A 26,540-nucleotide genomic window follows, 5' to 3' on the forward strand; every position below is an offset into this window, starting at 1 on the left:
ATAAAGCATTTACCACACAATCCTGTCTATAAATAATGGAATTGACTACAAAGAATGTCTGATAGATAAATAAAATATGATAAAATACAACATGCACCCATGCCATTAGATAGTTGTGAGTAAGCTTAAACAGAATATGTTAACAGAAGCAAAAATAAATGATGGTTGCCCAAAAATGCCCTAAAAAATAAGTTAAAAAATCTGAGAGAGAGAGAAAGAGATGTATGTCACCCATTTGCTGTTGGGCTTTCTTCTTCTGTTTCTATTGGACAACACATATATATATTTATATGTATAAAAATATTTTTCATTTTCTCTACCTAATAGGGATGAAAGAGAGTTTAACAAGAATGGAGAATAGAAAAATGAATAAATAACACCTTCTGTTAGAAACAAATTTTTCCTAGAAATTTTTGTTATTGTGAATGAAAAGGAAACCACAAACCAGTAACAGAAGGTGTTTACAGTAATTTTTTTGAAAAAATGTACGATTTTAAAATCCTTTTTAAGAACTATTTTTTGTTTGGGATAAATTTCACACACTACCCTTGAGGTTTGCCTAAATTACCCCGACTACTTGGGTTTTTAAAAATGGCATGCACCTCCCTTGCAGTTAATTTAACGTGAAACTTCACCATTTTACCCTCTTATTTAAACTACTTCCTCTCTCACCTCTCATTCTCTTGCACATCTCATTTTATTTCTACTCCCTCTTTTTTGGTGATCTACAGCTCCCCTTCTCTCCTCTTCTTCGATGACCTTTCTTTTTCAATGACCTAATTTGGATCTCTCTGAGTTCTCTTTCTCATCTCTCTCTCTATGTCCCTTGGGTCGATGCTGGACAAGATGGTCTCAGCCATGGGGGATGCATATGTAATGTTCTCTCTCTCTCTCTCTCTCTCTCTCTCTCATATCAATGAAGCTCCACCTTGGACAAGTTTTCATTGAAAATCCCATCTCACAACACTCTCTCCCTCTTGATTCTGTGACAAATGGGTTTCAACAGGAACCTCACGAGTTTCTAATTTCCAAAAGCCCATCGCGACTGATGGGGTTCTCGATGAAACCCATCAATCTCGACTCCTCCTCTGTCTCTCTCTCTCTCTCTCTCCCCATTTCTCTCGCCCCCGCCCCCACCCCCTCTCCCTCCCCAAAAAAAACCTTCGAACCTAGATTTTTCTTGGTTCAATCGATTCTTCAAAGGACCCAAATTTCTAGGTTTGTTCAAGGTCAAATTCTCCTTTGAAAAAGAAATCAATTTTTAGGTTTCTCCTTCAAAGGATAATGCTAGTTCCCGGGGGGGGGGGGGGGGGGGGGGGGAACCACCACTTACATTTCTTTTTTCTTTTTGGAATAACAGTACAGAGAGAAAGGGTATTTTAGGAATTTAAAAAAAATTAACAGCGATTAACTGTAAGGGGAGAGTAACCTACAGCTATGGAACTCAAGGGACGTGCTTGATATCTTTGAAAACATAGGGGTAATCAATGCAATTTAGGCAAACCTCAAGGATAGTTTATGAAGTTTACCCTTCTGTTTTATCAGAAACCCCTTTTCCATAAATTTCCAAAATGTGAGGAGCACTCCCTGTATTATATAAATCCTCAGTGGTGTAGTTTACTCATGTAACTTCCTCAAGACACTTTGATAGATAGATAACATGGGGAGTTCGGATTAATCAACATCCTTGGCATACCAAAGGGCACTTTAGTAACCTAAAATATCTACCACTTTTTCATTAAATATAAATCTTATTCAGAAAGCAAATCGTAATTGAACTTGTTCATTAAGGTTTGTCATACGTAAGGGTGGTTAGCATAATTTTTTAAATGAGAGGTCTACCAATAAAGGAGATGATATGAATCCAAATGCTTCTAAGTAAACTAGTTCATTAGAGTTTTCCAAGCCACAAGCTTTCAAATTTGATTCTCCAATGTTTCAAAGGAAATTGATTTTCTTTATCTAAAAAAACATCCCCAATGCTCGAGGCTCCCATTTTAGGAATGTTGGGGAAAACTCCCTTGCTTTGATTTCTCACATGATCCAATTTTTCTACAATTTTGAATTTGTATTTTTATTTATTTTTAATATTTAATTTTTATTTCAATTAAAAAAACTTAAACATGTTATTTGATAATTTGATCTTGTTTTTAGTTTTCTTGTTTTTGTTTTTCTCTTTCTTCTTCCTCCTCCTCCTCCCCACACCGATGGTAGTTGCCAGACTCTTAACAAATCCCAAAACTAGCTCTAGGAGTCACTAGGGACTCCCCAAGCAAACTGGGAGTCACCCAATAACTCCAAATCTAGTTTGTTGGTCACCTAAGTCCGACGACTCTGGCAATGATTGTCACTGATCATGGGGAAAGGGTAAGATATTAGTGGAGTGGAAAAGAAAATTAAAATGAAATGAAAATTAGGGAAAAACTCCTTTTTGGTGTTGACATTTTTTGGAAAAGTTCTCAAAATTTTTAAAAATGATAACAAGCAATCAGAAGTAATTTTTTTCATTTGTTTCCAAAATTTTGAAAATAAAAACTGAAATGAAAGCCCAACCAAACAGGTTGGGCCCTTAGTTACCAACAAAAATGTTGGTTACAGCTTACCAACTTATTCATAAGAATTAGAAGGAAATCAAACAAAAACAATCTGAAGAATTGAGTAATAACTACATTTTTTAGCTTGACATCAATCTTTTCTTAGTAGAGCACGAAGAAAATAATTTAAGAAACAACAGCCTGATTAAGTCCCCCATACAAAAACACATTTGAGAAAGCAAATACTTAGGCACCTATTTTATGTAATTGCAACAACAATAATGCAACGTTACAAACCAAAATAATTCAAGGGCATGTATAGTTAGTTACCTTCACAGATCGCCAGTGAGAATTTGGCCAACGAACAAGGTCAAGGTCGCCAATGCCAGTTATCGTACCCATGTATCTGGATAACAGGAGTTCACATGTAAATAAACAAAATCCTTCAAGCAAGAGAATGTATATGGAAAGTGCCAAATAAGTTCATAGCGTTCGAAGGTCACTATGATACATTTATGATATTTGGCAAAACCACAAGTAAAGCATGGCCAAGCCCAAGTGTGAAAAATGAACTTGGACAAAATCAGCCCCCTCAGGCTTGCTGTTTGCCCATCCCCATCTATGATCTCTCTACCCATTTACTACATAAATGTAATATTTGTCAAACAAGCATGAAATGCCAGGTCAAAGGTTCTCATTCCATAATTACACAACAAAAGACAAAGTCACACCAATAGGTGGAGCAATTCATGTCACCTGTAACTTAATAGCAATATATGCATGGATTCTCTAATGTACATCCCAAATACTTTCACTTTCCCCTTATGGCTTACATCCAAGCACACATCTAAGTACAAAATCCAGAGGTGCAGTCCAAGGAAAAGCAGTGAAATTTAAGATGCAATGCTACAACCTCACCAATAGAAAAACATAAAATAAGAGAGAGAGAGAGAGAGAGAGAGAGAGAAAATTACTACCAATTTGAAATCTTCATAAATGCAAGAAATTAACAAAGCAATCATGAATTAAAAAGGTTAGTGAATAACAACCGCTGTAATACCTACGAACACTTGATTCTTCAGTTTCAAAAAGCATCCGAAAGCGCATCCCAATAGAAACACGGGTATGATATACCGCTTTAATATATTTTGACAGGGGAATGACAAATTCAGATGGACTAGCCCTATAAAAGATAAATGTGTAATTAGATATGGACAGAGATAGAAAGAGTTAAAACAGCTTTGAACAAAGTTCGCTGACCTTCACCAGTGAAGAGAGAGAGAGAGAGAGAGATTTCCAACCTTGGATGATAAAATATTGTGAAACAGCTATTAGTAGCAGTAGCATGGGCTGCAGCAGCGAGTAGTCCAATGTGCATGCTGTCACTGGATAAAACAGATGATGGCATCACAGTAAGCGGTCGATTAGCACGGCGAATTCCCAATAGCAGCTGATTTTTCTCATTCCTATACATTGAAGTAATAAAGAAGTAAGACAATGAAAGCAACTGCCACTAACAAATTCACACAACAAATGAGATCTGATGAATGCAAAGTAAAAGTCACAGATTAGAAATACCAGATAAAAAGGACAGAATCCCCAGCTACAAGTCTCTTGGCACTGACAAATATGCTCCATCCCGTAGTAAGAAGATGCCGTTTGGGCTGCCCTGCATAATGAGCCCAAGAAATGAAAAACATGTCAGGTGCACTATGAATCATTCTTCACATGTGTAAAGAAACTGGACCGAACCTTATGAGAAACTGAACTGAACTGAATCATTCTTGGTTTGATTGCACACCCCTACCATGTGGAATGAAAGGCCCAGGGTTCAAGGCCTTAGAACTTTAAAAACAAAGGGTCAGCCCAACATGGCCAATCATTTGTGAAAACCCATTCGAGTTAAGAGATATGGAGAATATAAGCTCCCTTACTGAACACTCTTTTCTCTCCTGCACAATCCTTCTTTGCACTTCCATCATCTCTCACATATATGGTTGAGACAACCAAGTGATAAATAAAACTTGGAACAAAATCACACACACAGAAGACCAAATTTACATGGTTCAGTAAATAATGCCTACGTCTGCAGTAGCACTAGGTGTTTTTTCACTATTTGAGAATGTTACAATTACAAGAAATATACCCACATATTTATATACAAAGACTAGGGCAAAAAAATAACTCCTAATTCGAGCCTGTTTAGGTTTTAGAGGCTCTACCCCTGAGCCCCCACAATGGGTGCTATCCCCTTGACCCCTGCCCGCGGACTAGGCAGCAAGACCCCATGCCGACTTTGTGTAGGCGTCATAAATCGAATCAGACTCCACATCTCCAACAATCAAAAGACAGCTAATGAAGTTTGATGGTTAAATCAAGTAATTGAATATGGAAGTTTTTAGTTTGAGGCAATCAAAGGTCTAATGTTGAAGAAGATGGCCAGGACAAATTAATGGAGGGAAATCTTTGAGCAAGTGCCTATAAATACCATCCCAACTAGACTCTCCAATCATCAGAACAAGCAAAGTGGGTGAGAAAGAAATTGAGAGAGAGGAGGGGGGGGTTTACCTTGCAGTAGTGAAAAGGAAGGAAAGAAAGATCAAAGAAGGAAAGGAAGTTTGTTGAGCTTCCCTCAGCCATAAGAAGTGGGGTAAGGCTCACATTTTCTTCGATCTTTTAGATTTCCAAACTTAGTTGAGACAATAGGCAACTTTCCCAATCTTTACGATGGTCGTTGACCTTATTTCAATTGTTGTTTGGTCCTTCTGGTATTGACAGTGAATTGAGAAGTGAGAAGCTTTCAACAATGACTATCATAGCCACTGGAGTTTTCACTGGGGTTTGCCTAATTAGAAAGTGCATAGTGCCTGATAATCCTCCTGTTGACCCAAATGCCTATCCTTGAACCCACTGGACTTCTCACATTTCAGAGAATTCTAAGTTATTTACTCTTTGACCCCCTATCTTTTCCATTACTTGCTCTTTAATTCCCACCTTTTTATACATTACAAAAGAGGACCTTAAAAGTTTTGGAAATAGCAAAAAGGTCCCCTCAAGTTTTTGAAAAGTATAGAAATGCCTCAAAATTTCAGAAAACTACAAGAATGCCCCTAAGGTTTCTAACAATTACAAAACAGCTCCTAAAGTTTATAAAAATTTGACAAAACAGCCCCTAAAGTTTCAAAATTGACAGAACCCCCCCCCCCCCCCAAGTTCCAAAAATGACCCAAAAAAACCCTTAGAATGCCTTCAGGCTATTTTTTCCCCCCCAATAATAGAGTTATATTGATGTGGAGTTATTATAACAATCAGGTTAAGAAGTTATTAAGGAATAGACTGTTGGTATAATATAGTACAAAAATTGAGAGTGCAGTTATTCTCTAATACGTATGTTTTAAAAAGTTAGCCTCATGCATGTTCATGAAATATCATGACATGACATTATATGTTCTTGATGGTTATTCGATATACACATGACATGGTGAATATTGCAAACAAAATTGAGAACATGGATTGAAAATTGCTACATTGAAAAACATGAAAGATATTTATTCTAGGGTAATAGCACCCAGGGTGGGCTAGGCCATTTACAATGAGATCCCCTGTGGTTTAAAATCTTTTTTGAAGGTCCGCACTGTTTTCCTTTCTATACAACCCCCCCCCCCCCCCCCAATTCGTTAGGTTGGAAGCCCTCATTGGCTCCTTATAGTTTTGAACATTTTCACACCCCTATGATTTCCTTTAATTTTTCATACTTCAGATCCAATCAAAGACAATCTATTTATGCTGTTGACTTAATGAAGAGAGGTTTAAGCAAAAAAAGAAAAAAGACAACCAAAAGAACCTCCAAACACATTTTTAAACCCCAGAAAGTCTCCTTGCTAATAGCCCAAACCATGGGGAGTTTTGAGTGCAATTTACCCTTTATTCTATGATGAATGGATGTGGTTGTAATATGATGGGGTCATTGTGCTCAACCGTAGGAGAAAAGTTCAAGTACATGCCTAGTGACTTCACCAAGTACTAGGGATAAGACCCAGGTATGATCTTGCACCCCCTTGTACACTATGGATAAATCTGCTACACAAAAACACCCATTGAGATGATTATAGAATCGGTGATAAATTTATTGATTGATTTGATTAATGGTTCCTTGTAGTGATCGTGTTGTATATACGAAATGGATAATTGCCGCACTACCATTGCTACACCATGTACATGATTTAAATTGCTGCATTGGGAATATTTTGTGAGAACATTTTATTGTATACATATGAAATGTATTTTTTTAAATGATCAATTATATGCAAATGGCCTTCACTGAGCTATGAGCTCATCAGTCCTCACTCCACCTAACATTTTTCAAGTAATCAACAAGATGCATAGAACCAAACTTGAAGGGAAAAAAAGGGGGGGGGGGGGGGAGATTGTCTGAAATACATCCTATTTATTTTTGTTGGACATATAACAATGAGACCTTGTACTTTGGTTATTCTAGTTGTATATCTCACTGTTGGTTTTTAATCATTGAGGTGATTGAAAGGAAGATAAGCTTCATGCTCCTTAAGTTTTGGCTTGTGGTTCACAGCTGATCATACTACCCACAAGAAGGGGTGCAACATGTCTTTCTCTCTCTCATAAACACCTCAAATTCCAGTGCTCTTTTGATTTTTCACATTTATATTCTTTGGACCTTCTCACGAGGGTGACCATTGTGGCCCAAAATCAAGCCACTGCAGTGCAACTCTCAGGTATGTTGAGTTTTGTTTCATGTTTTACCCATTACTATTTATATTGTCATGACATGAGCATAAACATTTGTTGCAAGTACCCTAATTTTCCAACATCATAATCTTTTTATCTGTTACTAAGTCAATTGAGATTTATGCCATTCATTTAACGTTTTTCAGATCCGTAAATTTAAGCTGGTATGATAGTATCAGCATCTAAGACACGGTGATACCTTAGACATGCTCCTAGTTATATAGCATTGACTGCACTTACTAGGATAGCATATTGACGTTAGGAGATACACTGACTATTTGATATTTTGTAGTTATTGATTCATTCATTGTGTTGACATATTCTAATTCATATATACCACTCCAATGTTATGACACTGATGTTCAGGCAAGATGATATTTATTCTGAATATACTTCATATTATTTAGTTTGATTCTATTCAGATGAGATGTCCATTTGGTTCTTATTGCATATAGAGATGGTATTGATCGTCAGATTGTATGATACAAGGCTTACTACACCTTAGTGGGGCCCCACAGTCCACTTAGGCGATAGTGTTGGTCAAAACCCCCCACACTTTTGGGTTGTAGCAGTAGTACAGACATTCATGACAGCATAACACTCGCTCCAAGTTTTTCCTGTATTTTGCTCTATATGACATTCTACCGACCAGAATGTTGCTACACTGCTGATCAGAATGTTCTGGAAAATTAGAAAGGAAAATTTACTTCCGACTATGCAAGACAAAAACGTCAAATCAATTAACAGCTACCTCGGAAAATGTGCCTAAACTTCCACTCAACGTCATGGAGATCCCTTGCAATGAGCTCCTGGCAAGGTGGTTGTTGAGAAAAATCCTGACGAACCCGACCAAAAAAAAAAAAAGTTTTATGCATAAATCTCAGGATTACATTCAGAAAGAAAAGACACCCGGGGGATTACCAGTGGAGGAAAAACTTTTTCTGCAGCACGCCGAGGAACAGAGAACCCTCCATGAGTACTAGTATCACTTGCTGTTAAGGTCTTGCAGAAATAATTGGTAGGCTGCCTGCTTGGAACTCCCAGTTCCACAGGAACATATGTATCCTTTTGCTCTTGCTGCATAACCAAAAAACATTACTTCTGGTGGTCAATTGCCGATAAAATGGTCAAAGAGTAGTATGATTAGTTGAACCAGCTTCAAGGATAGCTTAAAGACTACCGGTGTCAAGGGCTGCAAGGTCATTTGAGCATACACTTCGTCCGTTTCAACATCTGCCTGAAATTCCAGAAATAAACAATTCTTTCTTAAGTGTCATACACAACAATTAGGTAATATGTACATAAGTAAAAATAAGAAGCACAGAGAAAGGAACCCACGTGCATTGTAACATTGTGCAGTTGGCAGATCAACTGGGGCGGCAAGTTTGGATAATTGGGTATGTGGGCATCAACTTCTTTGTTAGTTGTGGCTGCAACCTGGCTTCAATTACGTTTGAAGTCATTACCATTCACTTTTTTCATTGCTAAAATATTACAATATGGTCTTGAGCTGAATAAATAGGTGTTCTGAAAACAACAGTACTATCAGAAAAGAACCTGCTCACTATGACCCTGAGGGAAGTAAACCACGCGACTCCTAACCGTTGGCAGGGACACCAGAGGCCCAGCGCAAGCATGCCATAGCTCAGAATTCAAACATTTCTTCTCCCCTTTCAAAAACCAATAAAAACAAAACAACAAAAGAACCACAAAAGGTTTGTTAAATCCAATGAAAAACTAATACGTTCAAAGAAAATACAAAATCAAGCCAAAAAAGTAAAACAAAAAGAATTGAGAACAGAAGACAAAGGGAGACACCTTCATGAGTATGCTGTCCCTGACCCAGCCCCGATGTCGAAAGCTTCATATCTTGTCTAAATTTCGAACATACAACGCTGTTTCAAACTATAATAAACTTCAGCTCAGGCAACCCTCTTCTACAGCTTCCATAATGTCGAGCCCTAAATTGGCGTTCCAGACCAACTCTTTTGCTTCCTCAACCAAGGCTCCCCCCAACCTCACCATTTCTTTCCTTCCAAGAAACCCCCAAAACCAAGCCCCGCACGGAATTCCCAAATTACGGGACTACTTTGAAAGCCCCAAATTCAACCCTATGTCTCGCGGAGCAGCAAGTCAGCCTTCTTCCCAAATATGGAAAACAGCGTCAGCCGAGCTTGGCGCGCCAAGCGTGCCCCAACACCGCCATGAATGAGCTTTCTCCTTGTGGGTGGAAGCGCAGGTAAAAGAAGAGAATGGGAAATAGGGCTTTTCTGTCCCTTTTATAATTGCCCCGACCAAGCTCAGTCTGGTAACAGTAGAGAGAGAGAAAGGACGAATTGTGATAGAGAGAGAGAGAGAGAGAGAGAGAGAGGAAAGAAGAAGAAGCAGAGAAGGTTTTGGGGGAAATTCCAATTCCAATTCCAAATACAATCTGAGCCGTTTGGGGATCCGTACAGAGCGAATCGCAGCCGTCCGTTTTGGAATGATGTGACAGGCAGGCATGTGCCTCCATCCATTCAGTGGTCGTTGTCAGAGTACGGACATTTATTTTATAAATTAAATATACACCCAGATATCCACTCTAAATTAATCTATCTATATTAAATATTAATTTACCATATAATTATTTTTTTAATATTATTTACGTGAAAAACTTAAAAAATCTCTTGATCACAGTTAGCATTCGATCCAAACTTCCTTTATTTTTTTTAAAATTTACAATTCGCTTACTCCTATACCTCGAGCATAAATTTTTTACGAGTCAAAACTCTGGAGTCTATCTCCTCAAATAAATAGAATTAATTGTATATTTTCGCATAAGGGTAAAATAGGATCCAAAAAATCTAAGGGCATGAGGCAAGTAATAAAACTCTCAAATTTTTTTAAAAGTTGTAGAGGATCAACTTTTAGTAGAGACAAAAATGCTCAATTTTGATAGAAATTGATTCACTTATGAGTGTATAAATTTGCGACCACATCTGATTTACCTGAAATCTGAATTAGGGAGAAAGCTAATCTTCTTAAGACTAGGCAAGCGAGTCCGAATACCTGGATTATAAAAAAAAAATAGAACCCAAGACTTCATGGTATCCCAAGCTTCCGAACTTTTACGATGGACTATTTGCACTATCTTGAGAGATTTATACATTTAAGTTTATATAAATAAAATTATATCATGTATTAATTTTTTTAAGAGTAATATTATTCATCTTTAGTAGAGATAAACAATAATAATATGTTAGTCTATGTGAAAGTGTTAAATTGACATACACATCTATTTAAAAAATATTAAAAATAAAATCTGTTGGATGTTCTTTTATCTTCTTCAGGTAAATACTTCTATATAAGGTGTCACATCACAAACTATTTATTTTTACTGGAAATGAATATCATTATTATTTTTTTTAATATTAATTTTAATACTTTATATTAATATTGATATAATGAGTACTATAAAATATTAACATATAATATCATATAAGTGTTGGATTTAAGTATTTAAATGATATTTTTATTAATATTTTATATATTTTTATAAAATGTAAGGTGGTGAAGATGAAATAATGATTGCTACTGCTCTTTTAAGGGGGCACAAGTATATCTTGTTTTTGGATAAAGTATATTTATTATATCTTATTTTTATATTTAAATAATTAAATTAATTAATGATAAATATATTATATTTTGAAACATTTAATTAATTAATCAAATTTGAATAATAAAAATAAATGTATTTTGGCTCGAAAACAAAATTGCATTTATCATCTTCTACCTATTTTCTCAAGGATAATGATTAGTATTATTTTAATTTTACTCATTAATTAATAAATATATCATGTTTTAAAATCCATCTCGCCATAAGGACTAGAATATCTTTTTTACAAGATACGCACTGAAAATTTAAATTATGAATTAACATCAGACCTAAACATAAATTAAGCGACAAATAAGTTATCGCCCCCACAAAATAGTCCGATTATTGTGCTTAAGGTTCAACAAAGTGGCTTGCACTCCCCGAATAGTGCTATAAGAATCGATATTGAATATCCCCATGTAATTATGCTCCTATGGCAATAACATATTATATTTAATCAACTAACTATATTGTTTAAAATTTTTAAATAAATTATAACAAATGTGATTTATCTAAAAATAAAATATGCTAAAAATAAATTATCAGCATTAGCCCTTCATGAAATAACTTAAAATGTTAAATACTAAGGTGGTTTAGGACTCAATATTTTTTGTCACAATTAGTTGATGATAATGAGAGTTTATGCAATAGGTTGATGTGATTAAGAGATTGGATTTAGAACCATTTTATTTCCAATAACCAATTAATGAGATGGCAACAACCCACAAGTCAACCACCTCAATAGGCTACTCTAGTATTTTGTTATTTTTATTGATGAACGAAAATCGATAGTCTAATTTTTTAAATAAAATTAAAATTAATTGCTAATATTTAAAAATGAAAATTTGATTTAAAATTGAAATAAATACAAAAGTCAGGGCTTTCTTTTTCTACAAATTGCCCATTTTAAAAAATTATGAAAAAAATTATTTATTATTGAAAAAGGAAATATTTTTCCTACTATTATAAGTTGAGATTGAATCTCTATTTATAAGCATAAATCTTACACGATAAATTATAAAATTAAATACTAAATATCACTTTCAAGATAAGTACACTTAAATAATCATTATCTACTGCTGTACTGATTTCAAGACTATAAATAAACTTGGGTTTATCGAGAAGTCATAGACTTCTCAATTTTCAACGACCTTCTTTTAAACCAAGCTTGTTAAGATTAACCATGTCAATTATTTTCTCGAATTTAAAGAAAGTGTTAACCCTCAATGGTTCTGTAAACATGTTTGCAACTTGCAAAACTCGAGCATAGTTTCCTCAATCTTTACTAAATCTCTAATGTAATGAAATTTAATGTTAGTGTCTCACGAAAAATTAGGTTCTTGGTTAGTGTAATTGCCAAGTTGTTGTCACACTTAATCACGATGGGATGCTCCTGCTTGTGATATAACATAGCAAGCATTTGACGTAATCACACTGATTGAGATTTGCGTTACACAATATGCTGTTGGTATGTATTCTACTTGTGCCGTAGATAAAGCAACCACCTATTGCTTCTTTGAGAACCAAGAAAAAAATTATAGATCTTAAAGAAAAAACATAACAAGAAGTACTTTTTCTTTCTCCAATATTGCTTTCCCAATTATTATCAACATGACCCACTACCTAAAAGTTATTAAAGGAAGCATAGAAAAAACCATGTTCAATGATATGCTTGACATATCTCAAAATTCTTTGACTAGTTTGTAAGTGTGAACGTTGAAGGGAATATCTAGATCTATTGACATTCTTGACACTATATACATTGTTTGGCCCAATAAAAGTCAAATAACGTAGACTACCTAACATTTGTAAAATATGGGATTAACACCTACACCACTTTTGTCCTTCACCAACTTTGACCTTTCTTTCATTAGAATGCGAATCAGATTACATAAAGCCATCTTGAAGAAGATCCTTAACATGTTGGGAAACAAAGATTCTCTTATCAAATTGTATCATTTCAATGCTAAGAAAGTAAGACACGAGACCCATATATGCCATTCAAATTCCTGTTTCATGGCCTCCCTGAAGTTATCAATTATTTCTTGACTCTCTCCAATAAAAATGAGATCATTAGCATATAGGCACACAATAAGCATCTCATATTTCGAATCGGCCTTCACATACAAAGTATATTCATAAGGATATCGAGTAAGCCATGGCTTAGAAAATACGAATCAATTCAGGTGTACCACGCTCTAAGTATTTGCTTAAGTTGTAGAGAGCTCTCTTCAATTTGTAGATCAACCTATCTTGCTCATTCATAACATACCCAATAGGCTGATGCACATACATCTCCTCTACAAGTACACCATTTAGAAATGTGGACTTAACATTCATTTGGTGCATTTTCCAATGTCTTTGAGCTACTAAGGAAAGAATCAAATAAATAGTGTCTGATCGAGCAATTGAAGCAAATACTTCAAAATAATCAACCCTAAGTTTTTGTTTGTAACCTTTGACTACCAACTTAGTTTTGAGTTTGTCAATTTCCCTATTAAGCTTGTACTTGCTCTTATAGACATTTCATGCCGATAAACTATTTTCCTTCCATAAGAAGAGTTAGGTCCCATTAATCATTTTTCTCAATTGCCCATATCTCATCATCCATGGCACAAATCCATCCTTATTCTCATGAAGCCTCTAGAAATTTTTTCAGATCATAGTCGGCAAAGGAAGTAAAGTTAATAATCTCCTCGTCGTTGTATCATTGTCTTGGGACAACACATAATCTTGTAAATGAGTTGGTAAGACTCGTTCTTGGTGTGGACATAAGGAAGTTGTTGTAGTTACAGACTACATTTCAGCGTCTTATATAAGCTAAGGTAATATTACTGTAGTGGTTGTCTGCATATCAGAAGCTTCTAGTGATTTAGGAGCAAGCTTTTTTTCTTCTAGGAAGAAGTAATACTAGTTCTCCTCCTCCATGCTCTAACTCCACTCATCTTCCTCATTAAAGGTGACATCTTGGGTAATAATCACTTTTTTGTCACAAGATTATATAACTTATAACTCGTAGTCATATTATTGTAACCAATAAAAATACATTTCTCACTTTTATAATTAAGCTTCTTGAGGAGCTTGTTAGTTATATGGGCCTAAGTAATATAGCCAAAACACACAAAGATGTGCAATTGAAGTTCGACCACTCCATACCTCAAAAGAAGTCTTGAACTTAAGACTTTTTGTCAAACATTTATTTAGCAAATACATCGCACACGCAACTGCTTCAACCCAAAATTACTTTCGCACATGTTTTGCACACAGCATGCAACAAACCATATCAACAATATTACAATTCTTCATTTCTATAAATCAATTTTGCCGAGGTTTGTATCTTGCTATCAATTGATGCTTGATATCGCTCTACTTAAAGAAGTTGTTGCGAAAAAAACTACAAAACAAAATAAGTTAGTGTAAACCAAAATCGAACCAGATTTAACCGAAAGTAAAGAACACGAAGAACATAATATAAAACTCCCTGTTAAAATGTTCAAGACTTAGATTTGAAAGATTCGTTCACCACTTTGGTAACGCTAACGAATAGGGACCACAAAGCTACAAAGAAGCCTCCAAACCATAAATCTAGAAAACCCTAACACCTCTCGGCCGAATACAAACGAAGCCCTTTCTCCTCCAAACGATCAAAGCCACACAAAGCAAGTTACCACAAAAGGTAGATCAGTCATAAAGACGGAGGGTCAAAAACACAAAGTTAAGAGAGAACTTACCCATAAAGGATGATCGAAAACCCTCTAAATAAGGCACATGCATCATCAACAAATTGACTAAGATCACCAAGGAAAGATGCGGCCTCTCAACATGGAAAGTGGCCTTGGACTGACACCCTTGAGACTTGAAATAACCACTTCTCTAATGGAAATTAGAAAGACCTTTCTTCTTGTCTTCTAACACCAATTTGCTTTATATAGCTTTCTCCATCATCTTTGATTTCTCCTTGAGCCACTACTTATGAACATATAAAAAGCCAGAGTGTCTCGAGTCCCAAGCTTTCTTTTGCAATTTTCATAGTTGCCACTTTCTTGAAGATGGAGGAATCTATAGCTTGAAATATGTAAAATAGGACTTTACAATATTTCTTTTTATTTTCTTTCAAAGTCTTATGCTATTCCCGATCAAAGTCGTTGGTGTCTCTAACTCCTCAAATCTGTTTCAATGATCTCCATGAGCTCATGGTATGCAAATAGCACCTCCATTTGAATCTTCCAATGCTTGAAATTATTCTCGTCAAACTTTGGGAGTTGAGGTTGGATCCTCCTAGTTTTATTCCCAATAGCAATTGTTCTCAAATACTTGAAAGAGCCTAAGCGACACGACCTTATTAGGAGCTTGCCTTGGGCTCTAATACCAAATATTAGAAGAAGAAAATACTTTTCTTATTATCATAAATTGAGAATATACCTTCGTACATAGGCATAAACCTTACACAATAAACCATCAAAATTAAACACTAAATTTCACTTCCAAGACAAGTAACCATAAATAATCCTTATCTTCTACTTGATTCTAGGACACTAAACGAGCTTGGGTTTACAGAGAAGTCACAAACTCTTCAATTTCTAACATTTATTAAAAAATTTACATATACCATCATGATAAATCTTATTTAGACTTCTTTTGTAGTCTAAGTTATTTTACAAATTCTCTTTATAATTCACTTTTAATATTTTTGAGTTCTTATAATTTGTTTTTGCATTATTCTTATTAAAAATGTCAAAAATAGGAGCTAGGGTAAAATTCACACATATTATTATTAATGAATTGTATTATTTTTGCATAAAAATATTAGCTACCATTGTAAGCGCTTACTACACATAATTTTTAAATTTTAAAAACTCTTATTAGTTACTAATAAATATATCATAATTTGAAATGTTTTATCAACTAATAAAATTATATTAATACTGAAAAGAATATACTCTTTCTAAAGTAAGGTACATGCATTTGAACCATAACCATTATCCTTAAAGCAATAGTAACACTACCCCCTCTATCCATATATAATATAATAACTCAATTATTTTTTTATAGGAGTCCTTTAGGGCCATACCGGGCAATGTGACCCTTTCCATAAATAAGCAGGCAATCGTTTGGAGTGAGTTAGTTTGATACTAGTGAATTTATTGACAAAGTTTCTGGCGGACCATGCCTCTGTAAATAGCCCATAGCACTAGGAGGCCAATTTCACAAAACTACATCGTAAAGATTCAATCGATTTGATTATCGAATCAATTGAAATGTTAAAATTAAAATAATATATATAAAAAAAATAAATCGAATTAACCAAACAAATATAAAACCCTAACAAACCAAAAATTAAAAAAATAATAAAACCAACCAAAAAATAAAAATATTACTCAAATAAGAATAATTTTTACTCAATTAATCTTTATAAACAAATTTCAGTTCAAAAATATATACCAAATTAAAAAAAATATTACTCTAAAACAAAAATAAAAATTACTCAATTAACCTTTATAAATAAATTTCAATTTACAAATATTACTCAAATAAAAAATTTTGTTATTTGAATAACAATAATATTACTTGATTAAAAAAATTTTCTCGAGTAAAAATAACATTTCAATGAGTTCGATTATTTCGACTAAACCAAACCAAAATAACTAAAAAATTCAAATTTAAAACCAAACCAAACCAGTTTACAAATTAAATCAAACCGAACCACTAATTTTAACAAGTTCAGTTTAATTATTTCAATTTAACTAATATTCTACTCACCCCTATCCTTAAGTATAGCATTGGGCAATTAGTCCGAAAGACAGGGCTTTTGTTGTTAAATTTTGAATTTCTTTAACTTAATTTACCTATTTTATGTTCTGTGACTATTGAATTTTTATATAGCATAAAAAGAGAAGGTGAGCTTGTGGTAAAACACGACCAAACAAGAACTTATTGATCGTTTAAAAAGCTTTAAGACTTGCTTCCATGTGACAACATTTAGTTGGGTAAATAACATTACTTGTCCTTAAAATTTGCCTTATAACAAATCAATTCTTTATGTCATTAAACTTTTAATCTTATTACAATTTAATCTTTTTGTTAAATTTATCATAAAATTACAGAGAAAATGACTTAAAAGAAGCACCAAACTATGGTCACTTGTTCAAATTTATTCCAAACTTTAATTCTTATAAAACTCACTAGGAATTCAGCTTTTGTCAACAAAATGTTACATAATTTGAATGGTCATTAGAGAACACATTTAAAAATGTCACGTCAAGCGTACAAGACAATAGCTGATGTGCCAATTACTTTCACTGACATGGAAAATGGATATGATGGGAAGGGAAAAACAAATAAAGAAGCCCTAATATATATGCATATGTATGTATGTATGACTATACATATAAGTAAATCACTAACTCAGCTGACATAAAGATTTGAGTCTTTAGTGTACATATACATTTTTTAAAAATTTTTATATTAAAAACAAGGGAAAAATAAGTCAAAAGACAAACTAACTTGGGTTGAACCAATTCGATTCAATCCAATCCTAATCCAACCGGTTCGGTCTTCAGTCGAAAAAGTATAACCCTGATCCAATCCTGTCTAGTGTCACTCTGATTCGATTTAGACCGAATAAAAACCTCTAACTACTACCTTTTGCACATGCTTAGAACCCAATCATAGGGAGTAATGTAGGTAACAAAGAAGTAAGAACAGTACAAGACACCTAACATAAGTTCCCAAGAAACCAATAAGAATAAGGCACAAAGCTTTCGCTTCTTTAAAGGAAAACCAAACAATCGACTAACCTAAGCAAAATCAACTTCATCACATATAGGAAATGCAACACTAAGCTTCGTTTTCTAAGTTCTCCAGTAAGAATTGTTGCATGGAAGAAGGATATTGAAACTTCGGGTAGAGATTTTGACAAAAATTGTGGAGGAGAAGGAAATCTCGGCGCAGGGCAGCATTTACCTGAAACTCCCACAGCCTCGTAGATATTATCAGCATTTACCTGAAAACTTCAGAATAAGGAAACAAAATACTGAACGAATTGACAACATAGTAAAGAAAGCTACAACTAAAAAGCTGTAAAAAAAAGTAAAATTGACAACATTATGAAGAAAAGGAACAAGACAGACAACTTATGATTAAGAGCAAGTGAAAAAAGGACAGATGATCACTGAGAACTCCGTGATTACTGCATTATTTGACTAATTGCATTTGTTATGCGTAAGTATAACAAATTTTGTGGCTTCTATCAAGTTCCATTCAGGTTCAATTAAAAGGAGGCGGCAAAATGAGAAAGATAAAATAAAAAAGTAACTAAAATGAGGTTGGCTAACCAAAACCAAGATTAGATGACAAATAAAATGACATCAGACTGCTATGAAGCCTTTTCAAGACCAATAATGTACTGATATTGTTGATATAATCAGATTGCGAAGAAGCATAGAAACCAAGACTCAATAATTTTGGCAATAACATAACAGAATACCATACTCGGAAACTGAATGACATAACTACTTAATAATGTTCTGAAATGTTAACTTAACTGTGTTATTTGATTATAATCACTGTCATTCAGCAATTTCTATGATTTATCAAGGGAAAACATCCAGGAATTTTTTTCCTTCATTGTGACTAATAAGATGTTTTCTCGGCAAAGAAAACGTGACTAATAAGGATGTTTTCTCGGCAAAGAAAATGACGTCGGATTTGTTTTAGAGACAAATTGAAGATAAAGAATGCACTGATATTGTTTGTCTTCAGTAAATAAACAAAAGGAAGCAGGAAAATGGGACAAAGCAAGATTAAACCAATTGAAGTGGAAACATGAATATCAACCAATTACCCTCTGATTCAACCAATTGAAGTGGAAACATGAATATCAACTGATTTGTGCTAAACTTTGGATCGTATGGCTAAGGACCATACATGTTGTAAGAATTTTCATTCCAGCTTTAAATTGTTTTGTGCCATATAGGTAGTGCAGCAGGGTAAACAGAGACATTATTTGCTTTCTAACTCATATTTTAATGATTATTTTAACATCTAAAAGATATTAGTAACATAGTTTGTCTATGTTTTTGCTGAATAGGCTAGTGGAAATCCATAGAAGATACGTAGGCACTGAATTGAGCAGTGGGCTGCTCATTGTGTATTGTTCTTTCCAATAACATGTATTGACAGGAAGTAACAAGGAGTGATGCCTTTGGAGGCTAAGAAGAACAAAAAAGCAAATGATTTGTAAAGCAACCACTCCACCCAAAATGGCAAAAACCACCCTGTAAAACAGCCCAGAAGCAGAGCTTAATACAAACATTCCAAAACTTGACAGAAATAACCTCCTAAAAGCTGCAACCCATCCTCAAAATCCCAAAGATCAGATAGAACCTAAACACAACAGCCATCACAAGAAGTTTCAAATATGTGAACAATAACAGAGAATAAAACAGTGTTTCCATCAAAACAGCCAATGCTCAAGAACGACAGAAAGAAAATCACTTGAACACTCAAGAACACTACCCTAAAGATCTAAATAGTCTAATATTCTTTTCCTCTTCACTTATTCCAAGATCTTATCCTCCTCTCCCTCCCTCTTTCTAGATTGTAACAAATAAGTCATCCTTTCCTAAAACCCCCCATCATTGATAATTAAAAAAAATTACAGACAAATTCTCTTTATCTTGAATCAAGAAGCATACCAAAGAAATTAGAACCACAGCCATAGCTGAAATTAATACCTTAGAACCTCATCATTGAGGTTCCATATGACGCTGAAATTCTTGGAACTGATGTAGAAAATTCAGCTCTTTAAGCTGGAAAAAACTAAAATACTCCAAAACCACCAAGATTCAACCCTGAAAACAAACCACACTTTTGAGTCCCCAAATCCAACTTCTACTCAAGAAAAGGGAACTAATATACGTCCTTTACTGAGTCATTTAACATTTAGACAGATTAGACAAACGTTAAATAAATAACTGCAATGCTGATTTTAGGCATGTCTATTTCATTATAAGCAATTCCTTCACAGCTAGTCCAAGGGAGAGCTAGCGGCACATACAAATAAAATTTAGGTAATACAGACTAATATCTCAGGACTGTCAATACAATCTGTAGTTTGGACTACAGACTAATGAAACAATCTGGTAATTTGGACTTCGTTAATGATAAATAATAATGATAACATAATATTTGTATTGATTTATAATATTTAAAAGACTGCACATCATGGAGAATATGCAAGAGTTAAAAACACCACATACCAATATCAAAGTATTTTGTATATTTAATACTTAAAATATTTAACTCAACACAAATTGCTGGGTCTGACCACAATTTTAGGTAAAATTGAAGGGTAAACTGGACAAAAACCTGAATAGCTAAAGATCAAAATCTCATACGTGTTAACCATAATCACCGGAAAACAAAGCTTATTATCCACATGATGTTATTTATCTACAAAACTATGGACAAATTTCTTTTGAATATTCAAACAGGTAATGAACAAACATATTGCTGGAAACAAACTTGCACCAACCAAGCATAAGCATAATCAGAAGAGATGAGAGTAGTTGTACAAGAGTAATTATCTTCAATGCAACCTAATGTGTAAATATATATATATATATATAAGGAATCCTAAAGTATATTACATCATTTTTGCCAAATACAACATACCATGCCCTTATGCCACTATGTGTTGGCCTATGTCCATTTAAAAATTATTACATGTAAAGATTGGCATCAGAAATGCCAATATCTGACTTCTGAAACAAATACCACGGTCTACTTAGGATGTACTGGGTTCTGCATAATTTCAGCATTTGTTTATAAAAGCAAAAGAATGAAATCTAATGATACAAAAGCACACAGACAAGTACCTGTATTTTTTCCAAGACAAAACTTAAAACAATTGTTCCATGAATCTGTTATTTCCAGCTTTGAGCAGCCACCTCACATATTTCATACCAACGAAAGGTGATTGAACAAAGAAAACATTATTATGAACTGAACAGATCCTCATAAAATACATAAGTTGATGATACTTACATTTACATAATGCAAGTAAATTTGTACATATTCTTAATTAGTCTATTATAAATTTATTAAGTGTACAATATGATTGATAATTATTTTGTTTTTATAGACTGCTTTCCAAACCCAATCCTCACCATCTACTTTCTGGAAATGACGATCTGAACTTAAGTTACTCAATGAAATTATGTGAAAGAAATGGGTTTTTGGTCTTTATTAAGATTAAGTTGTAATACATTGTGTAGGGATACATGTGACATTTTGATTAAAAAATTTGAGACAAAAACTTGTGCTGAAGGGTTGGGAAGTGAATCTATAGTCCTCTGACTTGTGATGTTGTAGGAAGCATTTTTGTGTATTCCTAATAATGGCTAAGAGGTTGACATTGATGTGTGAAAATCTTTTTAATAAATTAGGGCTAAATGATTTTCTCATATTCTTCAAAAAAATGTCTTGCCTACCTAATTCAAAAGAGTTTTCTTGCTTTATAGCCTAGATCAATTTTTATATCCAACTATTGCTTTAGAGCCTAGTTAAAAACACTATCTGTTGTAGTTGATGTGGAAAATGCTAGTACTTGTAACTAGTCAAAGTATGTTTTAGATTGGTTAGTTTGAGAGATGATTAGATACAAGAAAGATCCTAAAAGTCAGCTAACAACAAGCCAAAAGGATCCATCAGTGGTTGCATTTTCATTTTACAAATAGTCATTTAAGTCAATTTTTTTTTTCTTGAACTCTTGTTTGTTCATTCCAAAGATATTACTAACAACTTTTTCATTTTTCTTGCTAAATGTTTTAGATAATTTATTTCCATCAATTCATACTAGTGAAGTTGATTCCTCATAATTGTATACCAATAGAGTTCTGGAATGATGACAGAGTTAAGGTAGAAGAAAGAAAGAAACCTAGCTAATGAAGCCTACAAATGGATAGATAATTGTTGCATTATTAACTTACACGCACGGAATTGTTATTTTAACTTCCTTGATATTTTATGATAATTGATTTATAACTTACTTTATTTATGTTAATAATTTTAAATTAATGATTTATTAACTTCTTAATTTGCATTATGTTATTAAAGTATTATACATTATGAATTAAACTATGTTTAACTGCTTTTAGTATTTTTTTTTTTTAACCATCTGATGTAGGAAGCTTTAAATACTACTTTTGAATCTATGGTTGCTTTGACAGGAGTTAAAAAATGAGGTATAGCTACAATGATAGTAACATTTCATATTTTTATGATGAGGTGGTTAATTAAATATTCAAATACGTAGCATGTAAGAAACTAAGATTGCATCAAGAAAAATGTTTGCTACATTGATGGAGATGAATGAAAATATAACAAATGCAAAAGTAAGTTTTTTGAGATGAACAGGATGCATACCTCTATGCATAATATATCAGGAGATATCAATAATTAAATTCTACAAAAAGTGAAAATAACTCAATCATTTCATAAGGATGTGAGATCGCAAGAGATAATGGTGTTTTTCGTGATACAATCTATAATGAGGAGAGAAACACAGCCGGTAAGATTAGGAGAAGTCAATATTGCATATACAAGGAAAGAAAATATTCTTTAAATAAAATGAACAATAGAGTGTAAATACAAGGACATTATGGGATGAAATCAAGATTGATATTAACATGTGCCAATGTTGATTTCTTACACTCCATTGCACACTTTACTAAAACAATATTTTATTTCTTTACATACACAATATTGAGTTCTCTTAGGCTTATTGGCAATGGATATCTCCTCGTAAATGTACAATCAACAACACCAACATTTACCAGGGTCTCACATCCTTTTGATCCTTTTGAAATGAATGAGTGATTATTACTATTAGTAGAATTTGACTAATGATCTTCTCTAGATGCATTATGCACAAATGTATCCACCATGTTCACCTTAGAGACCATTGCCTTTTGCATTCCTTATATTTTCACTAATCTCCAGCAACATAGTAAACATTTTCTCTTGCTACAATCTTAGTTTCTTGCAAGTTGGGTATTTGAATATTTTAATTAACACCTCATCATATTACTTAATATGCAGCGCTAGTGCATTACAATCATTGTAGTCACTTCATCTCTTGGCACTCCTTAAAGCAATCATAGACTCAAAAATAACATTTATAGCTTCATATATTGCACAATTAAAACAATTATTGTCAACATTTAAACATAGCTTAATTCATCATATATTATACTTTAATAATATAATATGAATTAAAATTATCAACATAACTACAATAACCAATTATCATAAAATATCAATGATGTTAAAAAACCAATTTCATGCTTGGAAGCCAATAGTACAACAATTAACTCTCCATTTGTAAGTTTTATAAGCTAGGTTTCTTTCTTTTTTTCTATCTTTAACTCTTTCTCATTCCAAAACTCTATGGGTAAACAATTAGGAGGAATCAATTCCACTAATGGGACTCGTCAAAATAAATAATCTAAAGCATTTAACAACAAAATTGAAAAAGTTGTTAGTAATATACTTGAAATGAACAAAACAACAATTCAAAAAAAAAAAAAAAAAACAGCTTAAATGAGTACCTATAAAACAAAAACACAACCATTGATGGATCTTTTTAGCTTCTTGTTAGCACAACTTTTAGGATATTTCTTGTATCTAACCATCTCTTGTACTAATCAGTCCAAAACATACTTTGACTAATTAAGACTAGCATTTTTCACATCAACTATAGCATAGAAGTGTTTTCGATTGGCCTTTAAAGCACTAGTTGAATATAGAAATTGATCAAGGCTATAAAGTAAGAAAACACTTTTGAATTGGGTAGGCAAGACATTTTTTTGAAGAATACAAGAAAATAATTTGGCATAATTTATTAAAAAGCTTTTCACACTCACAATGTCAACCTCTTTATCATTTGTGATGTTTTGAGAGAAAAATGTTGTCTCTTATTCACAATGTGGTATATCTATATATACCAATAAGGTACAACTAGCTTAAGCATAAGGTACAACACTATACATAATATACTAATTCTAACACTCCCCCTCAAGCGAACGCATATATATCATATGTGTCTAGCTTGGTACAAATGTAGTCAAGCCGTCGACCTTGTAATGGCTTGGTAAGAAGATCAACCAGCTAGTCATTAAAGCCAATAAATGACGTAGTAATCTCTCCAGAAATTAATTTGTCTCACAAAATGACAATCTATTTCTATGTGTTTGGTCCGCTCATGAAAAACTGAATTAGAGGCAATATGAAGAGCTGACAGATTATCACAAATAAGTTGTATAGGTCCTGAATCTCTAAATTTCAACTCCGTGAGGAATTGCTTGAGCCAAATCAACTCACATATGGCTAAAACCATAGCCCGATATTCCGCTTTTGCGCTAGATTTAGCCACAACACTATGCTTCTTACTTTTCCAAGAAACCAAATTTCCTCCAATCATAATACAATAACCTAAGGTAGAGTGCCTATCTGTAGGACAACCAGCCCAATTTGCATCACTATATCCAACAACCTATTTGTGTCATTTGTTCTCAAACAACAAGCTTTTACCAAGAGCACTTTTAATGTATCTCAAGATACGCACTAAAGCGTGCCAGTGACTGTCACATAGGGAGTCCAAAAATTGACTTACCACACTAACAACAAAAGAGATGTCTGGCCGTGTGATTGTGAGATAATTAACCTTCCCAAACAGTCTCCTATATCACCAAGGATCCTCCAATGGCTCCCCCTGTCGTGATACAAGCTTAACATTAGGATCCATAGGAGTATCTATAGGCCGTGAATCAAACATATTAATCTCTTCCAAAATATCTAAGGCATACTTCCTTTGAGAGATGCACACACCATGGGCAGATTGAACTACCTCAATACTAAGAAAATATTTCAACCTACCCAAATCCTTGGTCTAAAAATAAGAATGCAAATGAGTCTTTAATTGCCCAATACCAATGTCATCATCTCCTATGATAATAATGTCATCTACGTACACCACCAATAATATAACTCAACCAAGAAAATGGCGATAGAAAATAAAATGATCAGCTTCACTTTTACTCATACCAAAAGACTAGATAATCGAACTGAAGCGACCAAACTAACACCAAGCAGATTGCTTTAGGCGATATAAGGACTTCTTCAGGCGACATACCAGTCAAGACTCCCCTTGAACAACAAAACTAGGAAGTTGCTTCATATACACTTCCTCTTGAAGGTCGCCATGAAGAAAAACATTTTTAACATCCAGTTGATAAAAAGGCCATTGCTGAATAGCGATGATAGCAAGAAAAACACAAACATAAGCAATCTTAGCCACGAGAATGTATCACCATAATCTAGGCCAAAAATTTGAGTATAGCCCTTAGCAACCAATCGAGCCTTCAGACAATTAATAGAACCATCTAAACTAACCTTAACTGTAAACACCCATCGATAACCAACAATAGACTTCCCCAGAGGGAGATGAACTAGATCCCACGTCTCATTAGCCAACAAGGCAGACATCTTCTCATCCATAGCATGTCGCCACCCAGGGCGAGAAAGAGCTTCAGTATCTGTCTTAGGGATAGAAACAGACGAAAAAGCAGAGACAAAAGCAGAATAAATAGATGACAAACGGTGATAGCTCACAAAAGTATAAATGGGACGAGGATTGTGAGTGGATTGTGTACCTCGACAAACAGGAGCTTGGGCAGATTCAAAGGGAGACAAAATAATGGCACCAGCTGGAGGGAGGCATGGGTCTGGAGCAATACCATCATCGACAATAGGAGCGGGAGCAGTAGGCACTAATGAAGGCTAAGAATGACTATGATAAGTTTGGAGAGGAATAGGAGGAACAAAAATAGGTACTGGGACCAGGGGAGGAAAAGAAGGGACAGGAAAAACCTCATGAATGGAGGAAGAAGACCTATCAAACGAAGAAGAGAAAAAAGGTGTAGACTCAAAGAATGTGACATTAGAAAAGAGAAACTTACCACCTAAAAAGCACCATGTAGGCTGCAAATGGGTATTCACGATGACATATAGGAAAGATAGACAGATTGACAAGTTCAACGCCCCACCTAGTGGCAAAAAGCTTCACTCAATCCTATGGTATTGATTACCAAGAGACATTTTTCCCAGTGGCAAAATTGAATACTATTCGAGTTTTACTATTTCTAGTTGCAAATCTAGATTCGCCTATTCACCAACTAGATGTGAAGAACGCATTCCTAAATGGGAATTTAGAAGAGGAAGTCTACATGAAAATCTCTCATGGATTTGAAACCAACCTTACAAGAAACAAGGTATGCAAACTCAAAAGATCACTCTATGGACTCAAGCAGTCCCCTAGAGCTTGGTTCGAGAGGTTCACAAGAGCAGTCAAGAAACAGGGATACAATCAAAGCCAAATTGATCACACGTTATTCATCAAATATTCTTTGGGAGGTAAATTGTCTATCCTCATTGTATATGTGGATGAAATTATTGTTATAGGGAATAATAATTCTGAAATGAATAACCTCAAAGAAATGCTTGAAAGTGAGTTTGAAATCAAAGATCTAGGAAACCTAAGATATTTC

General features: G+C 34.0%; 1 protein-coding gene across 10 annotated transcripts in view; it reads right to left on the reverse strand.

The window, feature by feature from the left end:
- LOC127799414 (auxin response factor 8-like) overlaps positions 1-26,540 on the reverse strand; it is a 38,613-nt gene that overhangs the window by 4,509 nt on the left and 7,564 nt on the right. For 2 of the 10 annotated variants that reach the window (XM_052333430.1, XM_052333439.1), the window contains exons 7-10: positions 4,113-4,203; positions 3,836-4,000; positions 3,595-3,717; positions 2,865-2,940 (exon numbers count right to left, since the gene is read on the reverse strand). In XM_052333430.1, coding sequence (XP_052189390.1) covers positions 2,865-2,940; positions 3,595-3,717; positions 3,836-4,000; positions 4,113-4,203 — 455 coding nt within the window. Of the gene's footprint in view, positions 1-2,864; positions 2,941-3,594; positions 3,718-3,835; positions 4,001-4,112; positions 4,204-8,049; positions 8,135-8,219; positions 8,376-8,478; positions 8,536-8,636; positions 8,740-8,855; positions 8,969-9,116; positions 9,662-26,540 lie in introns of those variants that run through there. The other 8 variants (XM_052333429.1, XM_052333437.1, XM_052333436.1 and 5 more) reach the window with 8 other exon arrangements.

This window comes from Diospyros lotus, chromosome 4, assembly GCF_014633365.1.
Source record: "Diospyros lotus cultivar Yz01 chromosome 4, ASM1463336v1, whole genome shotgun sequence".
Taxonomy (NCBI): Eukaryota; Viridiplantae; Streptophyta; class Magnoliopsida; order Ericales; family Ebenaceae; genus Diospyros; species Diospyros lotus.